Here is a 20,992-nt window from a genome sequence, read left to right on the forward strand (position 1 = left end):
TTAAAGCAAAATTAATTTTTTTTTTTGCGTAGGTGGGTGGAGTAAGAAACTTAAAAAAAAAATAAAAAATTAAAACTTCTGTTCAAAAAAAAATTATTTATAGAGCAGGAAAATAAGAGGGAAAATAATGGGCTTTAACAGTGCATGGATAAGATTGGACAAGAAAATAGTTACTATAATTGAGTAACAGACGTACCCCAGCAAAGAAACCATTTACTGCTCAGAAAGAGGAAAAAGGCTTAGGATTCTTTCTTGCGGTATACTGTATTCCTTGCTGATTTATGCACTCAAAATTCAACCGGCGCATCACACTTTTCAAGTCTTGTCTAACTTTTATTTCTTGAATTTCCTTATTTATCCCTAGCTGATCAATCGTACTTAACAAACTAATTTCTTAGTTAAGATATATTTAATTTTTGCTTAATCATTTTTAGGTTTACAAAATATCTTCTTATACACAGACTCGATTTTGTTTTTTTTCCATGCGTCGAAGGCAATGATATTCTGTTTTTGGGTGTAACTTAACTCGTGACCTTTCTTAATTCGATATCATCTAGAAATATGTAAATCGATTAACAACACACGTTTTCAACAATAAATTATTTGCAACTCAACTTAAATATGGAATGACACTTAAAGGGTCGTTTGGTGCATGGTATAGGCTAGAATATCCCAGCACTAATTTTTTATACCGTATTTGGTCAGGAAGTATAAATTTATACCTCCTACCACACAGGGTACAAGATGAAGCCTTATCCTAAGGGTGGAGTATCCCGCCTTATCCCACTTATCCTGGAATTATTCCAGATGGGATAAAATAATCTCAAAAAGTAGGATAAATTAATCCCAAAATTATAATTTCGGGATAATTTTGGATACCTACCAAACGATAACTTAGTGTATTAAGGGGTCGTTTGGTGCATGGTATAAGTTGGGATATCCCAGCACTAATTTTTTGTACCATGTTTGGTAGGAGGTATAAATTTATCCTGGGATAAATTTATACCTTGTACCAAACAAAGCACAAAATGCATCCTGGGATAAAAGATGGGATATCCCATTTTATCCCATTTATACTGGGATTATTTTATCCCATCCAGAAGATGGGATAAAATAATCCCAACTCTTGGGCTAAATTAATCCCGGAATTACAATCTCGAGATAATTTTGACTACCTACCAAACGACCGCTAAGTGTACCAAGAATTTTCTTGTGTCAATGAATCCTTTATCAGACACTAGAATTGGGAGACTTGTAGGTGACAATCATTCATCTGGTGTCACTATCATCTAACAACTAAGATATTGAAGTATAAAACACTTATTTATCCTAAATAAGCTCTTTGGCCCCTTTCCAGGGGTGGGCGGAGGGGGTGAGGGGTGAGAGGAGGAGGGGGCTGGTGAAAAAAAAAAAATTAAAATTTTTTACAATTTTTTTTTTTGGGAGGAGGGGGGTGAAGGATGGGAGGAGGGGAGGGGGGGTTGGTGTAAAAATTAAAAAAAATATCAATTTTTTTTTTTAAAAAGAATTTTGGGGTGGGGGTGGGTGTTGAGGGGTGGGAGGACGAGAGGAGCTGATGAAAAAATAAAAAAATCAAAACTTTTTAAAATTTCTACTTTTTTTTTTGGGTGGCGGGCGGGATGGGGGTGACGGGTGGGAGGGAAGGGGGCGGATGTATTTTTTGGGATTTTTTACCCACCTATTTTAAGTAATTAGAATTTTATTAAGTTGAACCAAAATATAAAAAATAAAATTTAAGACAAAATGTTAAAAATAAAGCCTAGGGTTAAAGTGTTAAAAATAAAGCTTAGGGCTAAACTATTAGACAAGTTGGAATGTGATAAAAATTCCTTAATCATTAAGTCAAATATTATCACCTTTTCTCAATTAAAAAAACTTGAGATACCTTCCCTCAAATTTAAAAACTTTTTAGTCATCTACAATTAAATAAATGCCCAAGAAACTCTAATGACCTAAATCAACGTTCTGTCAAAGTGTCTGATTTGAAGCTCATCCCCCTTTGTTTTTTCTTCCATTCCCACTTCAATTTGACAACAGCAGTTCTACTCTAATTAACACTGCCTTCAATGAAATATCAAATCCTTAAAGCTCTGCAACAAATTGAAGATCTATGGGGTTTAGACCTGCCAGAGACTTTAGAGGATCGAATCAAGTTCCTTAAAAGGGAGTTCAGATTCCTTGATATTTTTCTCAGCTTGCAGATCTTCATAGATTTACCATACAACCTTGATTTGATACTCAAAGTTGAAGCTCTGTTTCAAGATGCTACCGCTCGCCTTTCGGTCAACGAGTTCCACGACGGTGATGACGTTATCAACGAGATCCAGCACCTTGATAACGTTACCAATCAATTGCAAGTCAAGATTGGGATGACTAAGTTGGATATGAGAGCTAAATACCCCTTTCCCATCGTGTATTACTATAATAAAGATAACCCCAAATATGTATTGGAATTCATTGATACTGTTGTGGGGAATCTTGGTGATTTACTAAAGATTTATTGTTCCGGTTCACTACTTTTTGTTCCGGGACCCAAGAAAGAACTGGGAGATGTCTTTAAGGAGTTGAAGTTACTGAGAAATTTTGTGTGCTTTGTTTCGGACAGATCCATAGAGCCGAAAAGTCAACAAACTGATTTCTTCACCCATGTTTTAGAGGTGGCTGGCCGCGCAGCAATGGTTTCCTGGTTGTATTTACCAAGAAATGGCGACGACAATCAAGACATGGATCCTGCAAAAATGAATGATTTGCTTTTTGATCTCCTCCGAACAAAGATTAAGCCCATTCAGCCCAGCATCCGCAAGATCTATATTGATGTGCTGCAAGCTCTAAGGTGGATAATACAATCACAACGTTATCCGATTGTCCAAATTGAGCATGTAGCTGATTGTGCAGCTGGCTTTGTGGGGACTCTCAAACACAACTTGAAAGCGCTACCGATTAGTAATCCAGGTACTCATCAAATAGCAGACCTTCAGGAGATGCTCGACCTCTTAATAGCCAATCTCAGCCATCTGTCGGTACAAGATCTGGAATTTCATCTTCAAGATATCGACACTGTGATGATTGATTCCGGACTTCTTGTTTACTCGTTATGTGAAGATGTGGCGTTAGAGGAAGTGACTATTGATTGGCCGAGTACCATTCAGCGCATCAAGACATTGATCTACCACATCAATCGAAAGGAGTTCCAATCTAATTTGCCAAGGATTCATGGAATAGGCTATGTTGATTTCCTCTTAAACAACCTGAAGGAGTTCCAAGACCGTTATCCAGATGCACTTGCTTTCGTCAAGACTCAACTTCAAATAATTCAAACTGAACTAGATAGCTTGCAACCTTTTTTTGCAGAAGAGCAATACAATACTCACCACAAACTTCAGAATTCTGTGACACTACTGATTGGCAAAGCATATGAGGTAGAATATACTGTTGATGCTTGTGTGAGCAAACAAGTTCCTGACTGGTGTATCGAGCTTTGGCTCTCGGACATCATGAAGGAGATTACAACAGAGGTAAAAAGAATCCAACAAAAGAAAATAGTTGAGGTTGGCTTAGTTTCACCTTATACCCTTGCTACTGACACTTCTCATAAGTCATCAGAATTGGAAAAATGGCCCAGGATCAATGAAAAAATTGTAGGCTTTGAGGATGTGATCAAAACATTACAAGACCGAGTAATACTAGGATCAAGAGAGCTAGAAATTATCTCGATTGTTGGTATGCCTGGAGCAGGAAAGACAACTTTGGCCAAAAGACTCTATTTTGACGAATTAGTTGTCTCTCACTTTGCTATTCGTGTACAATGTTATGTGTCTCCAGTATATTCATGGAGGGGCCTAGTACTGTCTCTTCTGGGTATTAAAAATGGTTCTATTGATGAGACCTCCCCTCTTCATAGTATGGAGACTAATGAACTAGTAGATATCCTTCGCAGAAGTTTATATTCCAAAAGATATCTTATCCTCATTGATGATGTATGGCATCCTAGAGTGTGGGATGATTTGGCATGTTGCTTCCCTGAAATGGCTATGGGAAGCAGAATTCTTCTTACAACGAGAAATGATGATGTTGCCAACAATGTTAAATCAGTTAGTGAACCACTTTGTCTTCGCCTGTTGAGCTATGAAGAAAGTTGGGAGCTACTAAAAATGAAAGTGTTTGGCGATGAAAGCTGCTCTCCACTTCTTGAAGAAGTTGGGCAAGAAATAGCAAGAAAGTGTGGAGGGCTGCCTCTGTCAATTGTTTTGGTGGCTGGTATTCTCTCAAAGATGGAGAAGACAGAAGAATGTTGGAGCCAAGTGGCAAAGGATTTAGGTTCCTACATTGCCAGTGACGCAAAGGCTATTATTGAACCAAGTTATCAGTATTTGCCCTATCATTTAAAGCCTTGTTTTCTTTATTTTGGAACATTTTTAGAGGACAAGGAAATTAATATTTCAAAGTTAACATGGTTGTGGACTGGAGAAGGATTTGTAAAGGATCTTGAAGGCCATAGTTCGCAGGACATAGCAGAACATTACTTGGAGGATCTTATTCATAGAAATCTGGTGATGGATACTAAGAGTTCTGATGGTAAGGTCAAATCGTGTCGTGTCCATGGTCTATTGCTTGATTTCTGCAAGCGAAGAGCGGAGGAGGAGCATCTTCTACTATGGATAAAACGGTAATAGACCATTTAATTGTACTTTATTTGTTCAATCAATCAAGTATGCAAGTTGTATTTGAAAATTAATTTATGATTATACTAATTTTAGGGACCAAAAGGCAAATCCTTCTTCTGGTATTTGCTCTCATGAGCAGCTGGTTCAGCGTCGCTTGGCCTTTGCTGAAGTTGATAATCTTGTAGAATGGAGTTCGACTTGCTGTCCTGTTGGCTCTGTACTTTACAGGGAAGACAACAGAATAGATATTTCTAGTCGCCAACTCTCACAAATATTTTACAACTTCAAGTTTCTTAAAGTGTTGGATTTGGAGTCAATTGTTATTCATTCTTTCCCAACGGTGCTAGTTTACTTGAGGTATTTTGCTGCGCAAACTGCTCAGGATTCAATTACATCGTTCATAACCAATCTTTGGAACCTTGAAACGTTGATACTAAAATCAACAAAAGGAAAGTTGGACCTACCCGTTACAATTTGGAAGCTGGTTAGATTGAGACATCTGCGTATCGACAACATTTATTTCACTTTAAATGGCGCAGAAGGATTACTTGAGAAGTTGGAAGTTCTTTCCTCTCCATGTTTTTCATGTTTGAAGGATGTGGAACTGCTATCGAGAAAAATACCGAATCTTCGGGAACTGAGATGCTCCTTTGTTGATTTTAGACACGACTTCTTCCCTAAATTGGATTTCCTAACACGGCTTGAGACGCTGGAGATTCATTTAGCAGCAGATTCAATGGTAGGTGTTCCATACAACTTTCCATCAAGTCTCAGAAATTTGACACTATCCAACTTTTTCCTGGGCAGTTGTCACGAATCCAACATTTCAAAGCTTCCCAACCTTCAGGTACTGAAACTGGTATCAATTTTCTTTGACAATGACGAGTGGGATGTGAGGGACGACGAGTTCGAAGCACTCAAGGTCTTGAAGCTAGTAAAATGTGAATTCTTAGAAGAATGGAAAGCCCCGCATAATGCCTTTCCTAAGCTTGAACATTTGGTTTTGCGTGAATGCCCATATCTTAAGGCGATCCCTCTTCGGTTTGGAGATCTCACTAGTCTAAAGTCCATCAAGGTAAAGTCGTGCAGTGAATCTGTTGAGCGGTCAGCCACAGATATCAAACGACATCAGGAAGATGTTTATATGGATTCCGGTCTCAAGGACTTCATCGAGAAGGAGAAAAGGGATAGGTTATCAGGTACGCCACTGAAAAAAAAATATGCAATTACATGTCAGTCTCGTTTACACACCTTTAATTGCATTTTTGTTATTAGAAAAGGTGACTTCCTTAAAATTCCTATTTCTTTTGCTGACACCTTGTTTGGAGCTGTATTATTCCTATTTTAGCTGTATTAATGTTTCTACTGATTTCGGACATTAATGCTGTTTGTGGTAGCGACATTCATGGCAGAGCAAGTTTCCGATCAGAAACAAGTAATGGACGACGATGATGATTTTGTAGAGGAAGTTTCTGATCCAAAATCGAAAAATTTGAAGCCTAATGTTCCTGCTAAAGCAAATACTGTTCAGAAGGATGTAGATTATGCTAAACCAAGCACATATATCAAGGTTTGTTTCCTGGTTCAAATAAATTCCATCAACATTTTTCAAAGGCATAACACATAAACATGCCCTTAAACTTGGCATCAGCTGGCAAGTACGCCCTCCAACTTTGGGTGTGCACAAGTAGGCACCTCAACTTGTATTAAGTTGAACATGTAAATACAAATGCTGGCACGGACGTGGCCCTCCAAAATTTATGTGCCACGTCAGCATTTGTGTTTACGTGTTCAACTTCATACAAGTTGAGACACCTACTTGTGCACACCCAAAGTTGGAGGGCATACTTGCTAGCTGAGACCAAGTTTAGTGCCGTGCCTGTTTATGTATTATGCCTTTTTCAAAATGTATGTATAATATATCTATTGCAGTTAATGGTCAAAAACACACCTCAACTATTATATTTTCGTGAGTTTCATACCTCACCTATCCATTATTCTCTTTTTCTACCTAAACTATCTCTCTTTGTATTAAAACGCACCTCGATGTTGAGCTGTTGGTGCGTCTGGTATACTCTCCATTTTAGTTTAAAAAGAGTGTCAAGTGGCACTCCACGTGGCTAATTTTGTCCACCTAATCTAATTAGAATGTCTTAGTGATTTTAATTAAATGGGTAAAGGTTAAAAGGGGTTAAAAATTAAAATTAGGGTTCCAAAATCATAATTAAATGGGTAAAAAGTGCTCAGGCTTGATTTTTTCCCCCCATTAACCTTCAATTTCAGCGTGGATTATCGTTTAGTTTTTTTTACTTTGGTAAAAAGATTAGGGTTCTATAAAATTCTAGGATCGTGCAAAATTTATAGGGTTTATTGTGGGATTGTATAAAATTCTAGGGTAGTGAAGAAGAAGAGAAGGACTTGTAGAAAAATAGATAAAGAGTTTTTTCAAAATTATTAAGCTTAATTAGCTGTTATAGATGTCGTGTGGACTGATTTTTATGAGTTTTTTAAGCCCTCACGCACCTATTATAGGGTGATTTTAAATTTTTGGCCAACTCAACAGCGAAGTGTGCTTTAATACAAAAAGAGTGTGATAGTTTAGATAGAAAAATAGAACAATGGATAGTTAGGTATGAAACTCGCAGAAAAATGATAGTTTAGGTGTGCTTTTGACCATTAACTCTATTTATAATGTATTAGTTTTCGGGTACTAATTAATACAATTTTTTTATGAAATAGGAGCAAGTACCTAGCCTCCCTTGTTGCTTAGTGCGAGTGTATCCAATATTATTATTGTCAGTACTTGCAGAATAATCTAGCAAAAAAAATGTCTATAGCTATATGTAGAAGAAAATTATCTGATGTTAGTAGGAAATGTGAAATTTCGATAGAAAATCGATATCTAATTTATCGAAAAAAAGTGTCACCACAAATACTCATGTTAGCATCCACATCGCGGATGGATGTGGATAGAAACTAAGGGTCCAACAAACTATATAGAGAACAAGGTTCTCCATCTGTTTCCTCGAGTACACAACAGAAAGTAAATGAGACAAGATATTTACGTGAAAAACTCTTTGCTCAAGGGATTAAAAACTACGACCCACCGGAGTAGGATTTCAATTTCACTAGTTGAGCAACTTTCAGATTACAACCTTTGCAACCTCAGAATTAAAACTCTTAATCTCTCACCCCTTACAATTACTCTATTGTAAGCTACAACCCTTGACTAACTCTAGCCAAGCAACCCACTACCCTTGACTAACTCTAGCCAAGAAAACTGCTGCCCTTGACTAACTCTAGCAAAGACAACAAAATAACAAAGGTTGAGAAACTTACTACAATGACACTTCTCGAAAGTAGTGTAGGATTACAAATGGAGAACGAAAAGACAAAAGACTTAAGCAAACCTAGGACTTAAGACTTTGATGGCATAACTTATCAATGTGGCTATTGGTGATCTTGGGCAATCGGCAATCCTCACCTCATTGCCAGCCTGTGGGTTTAGTTAGGACCAAAATACATCTCTTATCATGGTCACAGAGTTAGGCCCATCCTAATTTTCGATTTACCCAATGTTGAGCTTCATATTATATTGTTCACGCTTCAATTGCCCGGCCTGGATATTGGGGGGATTGGCGGTTTGGGGGGTGGGGGGATTGGCGGTTGTTAGTATCTCACATCGGTGGTGGATGTGTCAATTTGTCTACACGTGATCTTTGGTAATCCTCACTTCATGGATTAGTTTTTTGGTTGAGATAAGTCTAAGGTCCATTTCTTGGCACCTGTTAGTTAATTCATTACTTATAAAAGAGATTAACAGTAAAAGATAACAGGTGCTCAATAAAATAGTCTCTGTGTATATAAGTTGATCCAGAATGTATTCTAGTGTAATTTAACGAATTACATCGTTTTGGACCCCTAGAAGATGTTTGTTCTGGTTTTGCGTCTTCTACTTCTCCACGTCGCAATGAAATGAGAATGACTCTTTCAATTTCCTGAGGATTGCGTGGAAGATTGACTTGTTAAATTTCTCAGTCTCAACGGAAATGGCAGGTTGACTTATTGACTTACTTGGGGTCCTCACAAAAATTTAAATAAGGCTAAACATATATAGAGACACCTAAATTGACATTATTTTTCAATCAAGACACCTAAATTTAGGGGTGTTCCTATTGAACACTTATAATACCCAATATTTATTCTAATTAGGTACTTTTTGTTTAGTTGGCATATAGAGTGGGTTTCATCCACTACAGGCACGTGAAGAGCCCAAAAATGCATTATTTATATCTTACGTGTCGTCAACGTGGCGCTGATGTGGCGCTTGCGTAGCGTGCGAAAAAAAGTAAAAAATTGTTAATATCTTATATGTCGTCAATGTGCCACCGATGTGGTGCTTGTGTGCGAAAAGAAAGTAAAAACTGTTAATATCTTATGTATCGCCAACATGACGCTGATTTGGTGCTTGTGTGGCGTGCGAAAAGAAAGTAAAAACTGTTAATATCTTATGTGTCTTCAATGTGGCTGATATGTGCTTGCGGCTTGTGTTATACTTATGTATTTTCCCTAATTTAAACAACAGTTTTGGAAAAAAAAAAATACAGTTTTGGATCATACAATCAAAATTGTCATCTTCATGACGTTTAGAGGGCAGCGAAAATCATTCTTATTTCTTACTCAATCCGCGTTATTTCGAATTAATTCAGGACTTGAGTAGAAGTCTATAAATAGTCAAGAATATACAAGTCTTTCTCCACTGCAATTTCCTGGCATTTCAAACATTACAACTCCTCTCTCTCACTCTCTCTGCCTACTGAATTTTATTGCTAAGCAATTTTAATTTCCATCAGACCAACAAAAATGAAGGTATTCATATTTGTTTTGTTTAATTTTTTCATATGTAATTCAACTCTATAATTATTATTGTTGACATTATGTTCCTGTAATTGTACAGAAAAAGCTGGTTCTCAGATTATATGTGAGGGGGAATGATCAGAAATGTCGGACCAAGGCCTTAAAGATAGCTGTTTCTCAGCCAGGTGCTGAAATTCTCTCCTTTCAGTTATTTATTTTATTAGTTCCAATCAAAATTGTTGGACATGCAAACGAAGTCTCACATTAGTAACTAAAAAGAAAGAAGGAAATTACATATAAAGTGTAGCAATTTTCTTAATGGTGTTTGATCTTTTATGAAAAACCGTGCAGACTTAGCTCAAATCAAACAATATCACACCATAACAGAAGTACACAGATCTCATGAAATTCATTAGGATTAATTATATATTGGTGTTGTGTTTCTTAGGGGTGGAAGCAGCAGCTATAACGGGAGAAGAAAGGAACCACTTAGAAGTTGTGGGAGAACAAATAGACGTGGTGGCTCTAACCAACTCACTGAGGAAGAAATTGGGCCACGTGCAGCTGGTGAGTATTGGGTCTGCTGGTGGTGGCTACAAGGAAGACGAAAAGGCTGGTCAATACTCTGTTTGCCGAACTGTGGATCAAGATAAACGAAGGTGTTCCGTTATGTGAACGCTGAATTAAATTATTCTACTTGAAATAATGAGTATTAAGATTGGGACAGAACTACTCCACAAAAAGATACTGGAAGGACGAGCATCCCAAGTTTTTGCTCCGTCCTAAAAGTACCATGATTGTCTTTTAATTTACCTAATGGTGTAAATAAGTTTATATACTGCCAGTGTATAGGACTTAACACCATACTAAATAATGGTTATGAAATGAATTTGAAAAATAAAGTTCAAGTGACTTAAATTATGCAATTTTTATAATATATCAAGATTCAACTTACAATAATTTATTTATTTTTATATGTTAACAACACCTAATTTAAATGTGAATTTGAGTAATATGAGATATGGTTGTAAATGTTTCACAACTTAAAGTTTTTGGCTTTTTTAATAACAAATTGTAGCCTCCTTTTTTACATCCACATACATATCAAGGAATTGTTGTCGAATGAAAGTAATGTTTTCTAGAAGTTGTATAGAAATTCGATCATGTGTATTTTTCGCAGGATTGGTAGATCGTTGTCAATTTCACAATGTACGTCTACACAAAAGTAATTGTCATTTGTGATTGCGTATAATGGTTGCTAAAATATTTAATTGATGTATAAAACTTATTTACCTAGAGATATACCCTTTGTCTGCTTCAAAATTATGAGTAATTTCATAGCAAGAAAATGTTGACACCCAATTTTTTCCTTTCAAAAATTTAAAATAACTAGTCAAGCTTCTTGAATCGCAAACAGGGTAAAATAATTATTCAGAAAATCAAAAAACACTTTCTAAAACAGCTTTTGATGATATTTTGTCATTTCATTGGCAAAATACCCTAATATATAGTTTCTATATTTTAAATATTAAATATGTCTATATTTTTTTTTCACCAATTTGAAAATCAATTTATATAAAGAACTAGGATTCTAATTAAATACGCATTTTAATTGTCAATTTAAAGTCATATTATACGCATTTTAATTGTCAATTTAAAGTCATATTTTGCTTTGTTAAAATCAAAAAGCTTAATTAATTAATTGAGTCATTAACCCATCTCAATTTTATTTAATTGATTTCAAACGGGGTTTTATATTGGCCTTTCTACTAAACCTTGGCTACAATTGAAATCGGAGTGGCTATTCCTTAAATTTAAGCATTAGCCATTCTTAATCCCAAAATTTTCAGCCCACGACACATACCCGGCCCATTTCAAACCTTTAAAGTGAAATCATTTTTTTGCACGGATTGCCCTTCGTTTGGGGTGGTCTTTAAATTTTGCCACTCAAATTTGCTGCCTAAATTTTGCCTTCATATTTTGTGGTCTTTAAATTTTGCCCTTTGCTTGAAAGATGAGCGAATACATGAAATTCTCGTCAACCCCTCAAGCATAAAATAAAAAAATAATTTATGCAAGCAGATTAGTGAGTGTATGCCGGATCCAAGATACAATCTTTAAGAAAAAGTTAAAGTTATCTGATCCGCATAACTAAAAGTCCCCCCCCTCAGTAAAATTCCGTACTTTTAGTTAAACATAACTAAAAGTCAACATTTGAGTAAGATATAAAATTTAAACTTTGCCTTATAAGGCAAACTTTTTTTTTAGTTGAAAGTCTATTTTATTCCATCCAAAAAACTTGCAGATAAGACAAAGTCAAGCCACCTTCAACCGTACATGGTAAAATTCCTACTCACTAACTTGTATAAGTCAAACTAGAGCAACTATTACATTAAAAAACAACAAAGTTTTTAATCAACTACACTTAGCTAGGATAGCAATTCATAAAGCAAGAAACTCTGATTTGAAATTGTTCTCATTGATGTGAATATGTTGTGCAATCTCTCCAGTCTATCGAAGAAACCGAGTATTTTGAAATGCGAGTAGGTTCCTTTCTCTCCAAACCAATGCCACTAGCATACCAAAATGCGACAAAGTAATGGAGCAAGGTGGCACCGATTTCAGGTCGCAACGGTGTGAGATCCATGTGATTTCATCTGCCACCTATTCTTCTAGTGTACCCGCCCATACCAACACTGCACCACAATCCTTTTGTGATGGAGCATTCAAAATAAAGACGGGAAAATATTTCTTGGGTCTGCACAATAAGATGTGGAAAATATTCAAGTCTATCAGGCCGCTAATCTACCTTGTATGGGCTACCAAAGTGTGAATTTGTATGGGATGGACATTTGGTTGTGGCATAATACTTTTCCATGTAACTTTGTATATATGCTTGAAAAAATACATATATATGCTTAAGGCAAGATTTGCCCATAAGATATATGCCCCATCGGCATAAGTTTGGTAAATCCAATAGTTGTACTGACAATGGGGCATACTTTTAATCGGCAAACTTTTATACGATCAAGATAAAACTTATGAAGCGAATTATCAAAGTTATCTTCAAGCAAGATAATTATGTCAGAGTCTCCCATAAGGCATAAGTATGCGGGTGCATACGCCCCATAACTTTGCTAATTCCTTCGGCTAACCGTATCTTGAGTGGCATAAGCGAATTTGAATCTATTACTTGCGAATTTTTTTTTTAAAATTTTTGATCAAAGGGGGTTCAACCTGGAAACCTATGGATTTAGCGAAGACAAAATTTAAAGATTTCAAATATGAAGGAAATAAAATTTGAAAAGACCACCCCAAAGAAGGGCACCTGCACAAGTGAAATCAAATAAGTGAAATTTCCATCTCTCTCTCTCTTTTTTTTTTTTTTTTTTTTTTTTTTTTTTTTTTTAAATGTTATTCTCAGTTTCAGCTTACTGGATATATTTTCCTTCCTATGGTCTGAACATGCTGGTGTGATTTCAATATTTGTTAGGATTCTTATTTAGCGAATGACCTACAGGCTTTGTTTTCTTTTGATATAGTGTGTAAGTTATAGCTTCACCCTCTCTTGAAGCTAACGCTTAAAGCTTCCTAGTTATGCATTTTTGATGTATCTTCACGACTTCAGATTCCTTGTTTCAAATATACAAGATGCTGCTCTTTATATATTTAGTGTATATTTGGTGTTGCTTTGTTGAGAATTTAGAGAAATATTGAGCACGTATGTGGATTTTCAGATTTGTTTTAAGTGTAAAGCCTGCCACTAATATATGCTAATTCCGTCTCTTTTCTTTTGTGTGCATGAAATGGGTCCAATGTAGGGCTGCGTATTGGGTGGTTCGGTTCGGGTTTGAAAGTTATCGGTTAAACTTATCGGTTATCGGTTTATAGACATGTTAAACCGTTAAACAACCATTAAGATATCGGTTAATGGGTTATTGGTTAATCGATTTTTGATTGTCATCGGTTTGGTTATCGGTTTAATCGTTAAGATATCACACGAAATTTTTTCAAGAACAAAGAATCCATCTTCAAAGCAGAATTAGAAACGAATTAATGAGATGCAAAATGAATAAAGTAGCTACAAAAGAAAGTGCCTGCAATGAGTTAGCTATCAATGGAGTTTGAAATTGGAAGCTGGCTGGCATCTCCAAGACGTTAAAACTTGAAACCTTTTCTTCATATTTACATGAATCCTAGTTCCCCGCATCCTTTATACTAGCCTTTCCAATTTGACAATATTGTCTTTTTTATGCTTCATCCGAAGTCCTCAACAACTCTCTCATTTTTGCTCTCTTTACCACGTTCCATCGCTGACACAAAATTGTAGAGAGGAGGCTGTGTTCACCGCAGTTATTTCCACAAGAATTTGGTACTTGATGCTTGGTAAAGTTTGTTTCACACCTTTGGAAGCAATTAGAATCTTTGACATTCGGGCTAAGTTCTTGTAAAACCTTGCGCTAACTTCACCTGGGAGAATAAATTGACTTAGGATTTACTAAGTAATTATATATGGAAGGGTAATAATGGAGTGAATTCACTGGGCTGGACTCCACAAATTATTTATGAAAGGTTATATATGGAAGTGTATAATTGTAATTAAATAAATGGTTATCGCGTTATTGGTTCACCCGTTAACAAAAGTGGTGAACCCGAGACCCCAACCGATACCCCAATAATCAGAACACCACCCGATACCCGAACCATTAACCCACTAACCCAAACCATTAATCCAATAACCCAATTATTGGTTCGGATTATTGGTTTAACCGTTAACATGCACAACTCTAGTCCAATGGGCTCATCCTCCTCCACATTATGTGTTGGGCCAAAAGCCCAACATAATCCTCTCTTCATCGAGTCACCTCTAGCCAAACAAAGAAAGGGAATTTGGGCCTGAAGCCCAAGTGATTCCCAAACAATTAATAGCGGACCAGCAGCCCAACATAATATTCGGATCATTCGAGTCCAACTGCAACATGAAGGCCCAACCATAGATGAAAATGGTTCAAGTTTAGCTTGATGGGATGGGTAAAGCCACCAGCCCATTTTTGTCATTTTTTTACATATTTGTATTATATGTGTAGAATGCTTGTATGAATATTGAAACCTGTGGTTGAAACTTAGTTGAAAATTAGGCAATCGATGCTTATATTGTTTCGGACCAACCCGAATACATTTTTAAAATTCGGACCCAACAAAAGATAAAGATTGTTCCTTCTTTCAAAAAATGACAAAGAAATATTTTATTCTCTTGTGAAAAAACAAAATAATGGAAATGAGGGACATTTTAAGGAAAACTCAACTTCTCTTTCATTTTCAAGATTTATAGTTCACAAAATGGTTAAGAAAAAAAATGATTTCAAAGTAAGTTTTATTGGATAGGGATTTTAGTGGTTTGAGTGGCTTAAATGATTTTTTCTAAGTTTTTTTTTTTGGGGGGCCAAGCTTACTTTAATTGAAATGAAACAAAGGAGTTTTAATCAAATACAAGTTTAGGGAAAGAGATGAAAATAAAGGGATATGGTTGACCTTCAATTAAACAAAAGAAAAGTATTTGCTAACTTTAAAAAGGACTTGTATAAATCTTATGGCAGTTTTACAAAAAGGGATATACTTGGAGCATTTCTTATGGCATCTTATGGAGTGATTAGAGTGATCTTACCTTGACGTGGGAGGATGAGGAAAGGAGAGGAGCGAAAAGTCGTGCTTAGGGCTTGGAAAACTGAAAAGTAGTTTTAAAATTCGAAAAAACGCGTCTTGTAGAAAAAACATGAAGACGGTCTGCGTTGCATTTTGCGGCTCATAAAGAGTTATGCGGCCGCAGATGCCAATGCATCTTGAAGCAATGGATTGGCTTTCATGACATTTTAGTTCCGAAGTGCGACGCATAACACAATATGCGACGCTTTCTAAGAAAATGAATTTGTCCATTTTTCGGGGTCTCAAAGGGGCGTGGAAACGCATAAGAACTCTTGAAAGGAAAAGAGATGTTACTCTGATTATCAATCCTATTTCCGATAGGGGCAATTGATAATTGAATCCGATTTTGTCCATTATTTTCATATCGGTAATAGTGTGAAAAGATGTTGACCGAGGCCCAATTCATACGTGCAAGTCCCAGGCCCAAGTCTCCATTGACCCGGATCCAACTTAAAGATTGGCTCATACACACTTTAGTCCTTTTACTTGTTTTAAAATGTTGTATATAAAAGGCTCATCAGAACATTCTAGACACAAGTTGTAATATTCATTTTCTCATTTTTTACACAGATAATGAAAAGCTCTCTTTCCTTTTCTCTCTCAACCTCTAGGGTTTTCTTCACTTCATCTTCCGTATTTATGGTTCGATCTTAACATTGTAACATGGTATCAGAGCAGGTTTTTCGAGATCTCCTTGTTCCCCTCTATCAAACGATCTTACCCTGGAAGTTTATTTTCGATATTTTCATTGACCCAGTAATTTAAATCAATTTTTTTTGGCGATTTTTGGCTTATGCAATCTTCTCCAGATGTTTGTAAACATTTTCACCCTTGTTTCGATCAATTTGGTTGAGTTTTGAGTGTCGGTGGTGTTTTGTTCGAGCAAATCGCATCTACGGTTTCTGTTCGAGAGGAATCGAAAATTTGGGGATAAAAATTGACTTTCAAGGCCTTGCTTCTTCGGGTTGCGAAGAAGGGCGGTAAACTAACACTATTTCATTTCTATATGTGTACCAGTTGATTGTAGTTACATTTTCTGTTTGTGATCCTCTGAATTTTCGTGTTGTTACCTGCTATTTGTGACTGTCAAATATTATACCTTCATTAGTCAAGTCGTTATGGGTACATCTAATACATCTTCGACGCAAGGATTTGAGGAATTCAATATAGCATCTACTCATCCTTTCTATGTTCATCCGTCTGATAGTCCGGGTATTCATCTAGTTTCTCCTAAGTTCGATGGAAATGGATTTGTAGTATGGAGGAAAAATATGCTTACTGCCTTATCTGCCAAAAATAAACTAGGAATGATAACTGGTACTAGTAATGCTGCTAAACCAGCAGCTGATTCAGCTTACTACCCCTTCTGGGAGAGGTGCAATGATATGGTAATCGCTTGGATAACCAATTCCCTCTCCACAGACATAACAACTAGTGTAATGGGTTTTGATACAGCTAAAGACATTTGGACTGATATAACTGAAAGATTTGGGCAATCAAATGGATCTAAGTACATTCAACTACAAAGGGAGCTTAGTTCTACTTCCCAAGGGGCCTCGAACATTGCTTCCTACTTCACCAGATTGAGGGCCCTATGGGATGAATTAAACACTGCTTATGTTGGGCCTGTGTGCACTGCCCAAGTTTATTGAGGAACAAAAACTTTTTCAATTCCTCAGTGGCCTAAATGAATCATATTCCACCTGTAAGTCAAACATCCTCATGATGAATAACCTACCCTCACTTAGTAAGACTTATTCCATGCTTCAACATGATGAGAGGCAAAAAGAAACTTCTGCTCCAATCCCCAGTTTTTCAAGTGATTCAGCCTCTTTCCATGTGGGTTCTACTCAACACTCGGGCTCTTTTCATAGAGGATCCAGTTCCCCACAGTATCCAAACAAGAAAATTTCACTCAAAGAGTCCAATTTGACTACAATTCTAAGAGGCCTGTTACAGCCAGTCCCCATCAGTTTGAATCAAAGAGATCTGCTCCATATGCTCCAATCAACCCTAATAATCTCTATTGTAAGTACTGCAAGAGGTCTGGACATGTTATTGAGAAGTGTTTCAGACTTCATGGTTACCCTCCGGATTTTAAGTTCACTAAGAACAAGAGGGCTGCTTCTTGTGTTCAGACTGAGGGTTTATCTCCAGAACTTGGTAACTCTGACTCAAGTTTTGAATCTGCTGTTCATGGTTTTTCCAAAACTCAATATCAGCACCTCATGACTCTATTCCACAACAACCATATCTCCCCTGCTCAATCAGAACACTCTTCCAATGACAACACAGGTTATGCCAGTTTTGCAGGTGTGTACAACCATCCTAAAGTTAACTCTGTTGCCTTTCATGCATCTGTAGTGTCAAATTTAGGAATAAATCCTTGGATTATTGATTCCGGTGCCACTAACCACATGACACCACATAAACACCTTCTACACAACCTCACACCTCTAATTTCACCTTTCTTAATCATACTACCTAACGGATATAAAGTGAAAGTTATATCAACAGGATCCTTGCACCTTAGACCAGATATGATTCTTCATCATGTACTATTGGTTCCATCCTTTCATTTTAATCTCATATCTGTCCATAGATTACTTACTCAATTTAATTGTACTGCTCTCTTTACCAAAACCAATTGCACTTTACAGGGCCTTTCTCTGAAGAGGCAGTTGGTAATTGGTAAAGCTGCAAATGGCCTATACTTCATGAACTCTAATGCCAGTCAGTCACCTGTTGCTTCTTTTACTTCTGTAGACTCTACTTACCATTGTAATATTCCTCACTCTCCTGTTTCTTCTATTCGTACTACTTGTAATTCTGACGTTGTTGTTAATAAGACTGACCTGTTTTGGCATCAAAGATTAGGACACATGCCTTTTAATAGAATGAAATCAATACCTTTTCTCTCTGATAAACTTTCCCCTAAACAGCTGTTCCTATGTGATATTTGCCCTCAAGCCAGACAACAAAGATTGCCATTTCAACATAGCACAACTCACACCTCCGTACCTTTTCAACTTGTGCATATTGACATATGGGGTCCTTATAACACCCTAACATACACTGGTCATAAATATTTTTTAACATTGGTGATTTTTCAAGAGTTACATGGACTCATTTACTATCTTCCAAATCTAATGCTATCTCTGTTTTAAAGGCTTTCACAATCATGGTCAAAGTACATTTTCAGTCTCATGTTCAAACATTTAGGTCAGACAATGCTTATGAATTAGGTAGTGGTTCAGAAATTCAACAATTTTTTTCTGACAATGGTATATTTCATCAAACCACCATTCCACATACCCCACAACAAAATGGCATAGTAGAACGGAAACACAAACACCTTCTTGAGGTTTCTAGAGCACTTCTTTTCTAATCCAAACTTCCTTTAAAGTACTGGGGTGACTGTGTACTCACAACCACCTACCTCATTAACAGGTTTCCTTCTCCAATTCTACATCATGTTTCTCATTTTGAAAAACTTCATGGTACTTCCCCTAGTTATGATCACCTTAGATCTTTTGGCTGTTTTTGCTATACTTCCACTCCTAAACCTGGTAGAGGAAAATTTCAACTTAGGTCTGTTGCTAGCATTTTTTTGGGTTATCCTTTTGGCAAAAAGGGGTACAAACTCTTAAATCTGTCCACCCATTCCATTTTTTATTCCAGGGACGTGGTATTTCATGAACATCTATTCCCTTATCCTCACTCTTCCCCCACTGTTTTTCCACCTCCTCCACCTGATTTCTCAGATTTCCCTTCTCCTTCTTTGGCACATTCTGCTCCTGCACCTACTACTTCTCTATCTCCTCTTCCCGATACAACTTCTCTACCTCCTGTTCTTCCTGTACCTGTCCCTATTCATCCTCATTTACCTACAAGGCAGAGTTCTAGACAATCTCACCCACCCTCTCATCTTGCTGACTATGTCTGTTACTCTGTCCTTCCTGCCTCCCCACCCCTTACTATCAATTCCAAGGTTTCCAATGCTACTCTACATATGCATGAGCCTCAGTTTTACCAACAGGCTGTTTCCAATCCTACTTGGCAAGAGGCAATGCTACAGGAATTTAAGGCTCTTGAGGCTAATAATACTTGGGACATTTTTCCCCTCCCTTCTCACAAGAAAGCCATCCCATGCAAATGGGTTTACAAGATCAAACAAAAATCTGATGGCTCTATCGAAAGGTATAAAGCTAGACTTGTCATCCAGGGTGATACTCAAAAGGAGGGTATTGATTACACTGAAACCTTTTCTCCGGTTGTTAAACTCACCACTGTTAAGTGTCTCTTGTCCCTTGCTATTAAGAGAAACTGGACAATTTTTCAACTTGATGTCAACAATGCTTTCCTCCATGGTGATCTCCATGAGGATGTATACATGAAGATACCCCCTGGACTTCAAGTATCTTCTGCCTCTACTTCTTCCCTATCTCCTTTGGTATGCAAGCTCAAGAAGTCTCTTTATGGCCTCAAACAGGCTTCTAGATAGTGGTTTTCCAAACTGTCTGAAGCACTGTTGTCTCGGGGCTACATTCCCAAGAAAATGATTACTCTTTATTTACAAAGGTCTCTGGTGATACTTTGGTGGTTTTGGTGATATATGTTGATGATATTCTGTTAGCTGGTAGTGACATAGCTGAAATGACCAGTTTGAAATCATTTTTGGATTCCCAGTTCAAAATCAAAGACTTGGGTCTAGTTCATTACTTCCTTGGTTTAGAAATTCTCTCCCATCCATCTGGCTACATTATGAACCAACAGAAATACACTTTTGATTTACTGGAGGAATTCAAATGCTCTCAGTTTTCTCCAGTTGCTACACCTTTGGATGGTTCTGTGGAATTGTCTCCGGATTTGGGTGCTCTCCTACCTGACCCAACCATCTATCGGAGGCTTGTTGGCAAACTGAATTTCCTCCAACATACTCGGCCTGATTTATCTTTTCGGTCTGGCAACATCTCGCCGGTTCCGGCAAGTCCCGGTGGTTCCTCATATGATAGTCACTATGTTTCTAATATATCTTTTGAATGCACTCCGATCGTGTATTTTTTGCTATCTTCCTCTCCTGATTTTTCCTTGGCTGCTTTCTCCCGACTCGATTGGCCGCTCGTTCGTCTCTAGCTGTCACGTTAATTTGGTTTTATGTGACTTTGGGTGGTTCCCCCATTTCTTGGAAAAGTAAGAAACAACCAACTGTATCCCTTTCGTCAGCCGAGGCTGAATACAGAGCTTTACGCAAGGTTGTTGCTGAGATATCTTGGCTGGTCAGGCTACTTGCAGACCTTGGCCTTCATGTTTCAGACCCTGTTCCCATATTTTGTGATAGCCAAGCTGCTTTACACATCGCCAAGAACCCAGTTTTCCATGAGCGCACCAAACACATCGAAATAGAAGATCGTCATTATGTGCGTGATTGTTTTGCCGCTTCTCATTTCTCACATTTTGTTGCTTATTTCTGCTCGGTTAGCCCGATATTATGACGAAGATCTTTGCTCGGCCCTCTTCATCACTCTATGTTGCGCAAGCTTGGCGAGTTTGCACCCTCCAGCTTGAGGGGGAGGGGGGTGTTGACCGAGGCCCGATTCATACATGCAAGTCCCAGGCCCAAGTCTCCATTGACCCGGATCCAACTTAAAGATTGGCTGATACACACTTTAGTCCTTTTAGTTGTTTTAAATGTTGTATATAAAAGGCTTCATTGAGAACATTCCTAGCATAGTTGTAATATTCAT

At 37.2% G+C, this 20,992-nt stretch overlaps 2 protein-coding genes across 3 annotated transcripts in view; both read left to right on the forward strand.

Annotated features, from left to right (window-relative positions):
* LOC132067520 (ATP-dependent DNA helicase homolog RECG, chloroplastic) overlaps positions 1-20,992 on the forward strand; it is a 97,582-nt gene that overhangs the window by 23,623 nt on the left and 52,967 nt on the right. The gene's annotated exons all lie outside the window — the stretch shown is intronic.
* On the forward strand, positions 1,968-10,401 carry LOC132067519 (putative late blight resistance protein homolog R1B-23). 2 transcript variants are annotated; one of them, XM_059460784.1, is made up of 5 exons: positions 1,968-4,687; positions 4,779-5,884; positions 6,098-6,255; positions 9,643-9,727; positions 9,991-10,401. In XM_059460784.1, the coding sequence occupies exons 1-5, from the start codon at positions 2,088-2,090 to the stop codon at positions 10,215-10,217; spliced, it is 4,176 nt and encodes a 1,391-aa protein (XP_059316767.1). In that variant the 5' UTR covers positions 1,968-2,087; the 3' UTR covers positions 10,218-10,401. The 2 variants fall into 2 exon arrangements, with proteins under 2 accessions (XP_059316767.1, XP_059316766.1); XM_059460783.1 differs by having other exon boundaries at positions 1,969-4,687; positions 6,083-6,255; positions 9,991-10,400.

This window comes from Lycium ferocissimum, chromosome 8 (genome assembly GCF_029784015.1).
Source record: "Lycium ferocissimum isolate CSIRO_LF1 chromosome 8, AGI_CSIRO_Lferr_CH_V1, whole genome shotgun sequence".
In the NCBI taxonomy this organism is placed as follows: Eukaryota; Viridiplantae; Streptophyta; class Magnoliopsida; order Solanales; family Solanaceae; genus Lycium; species Lycium ferocissimum.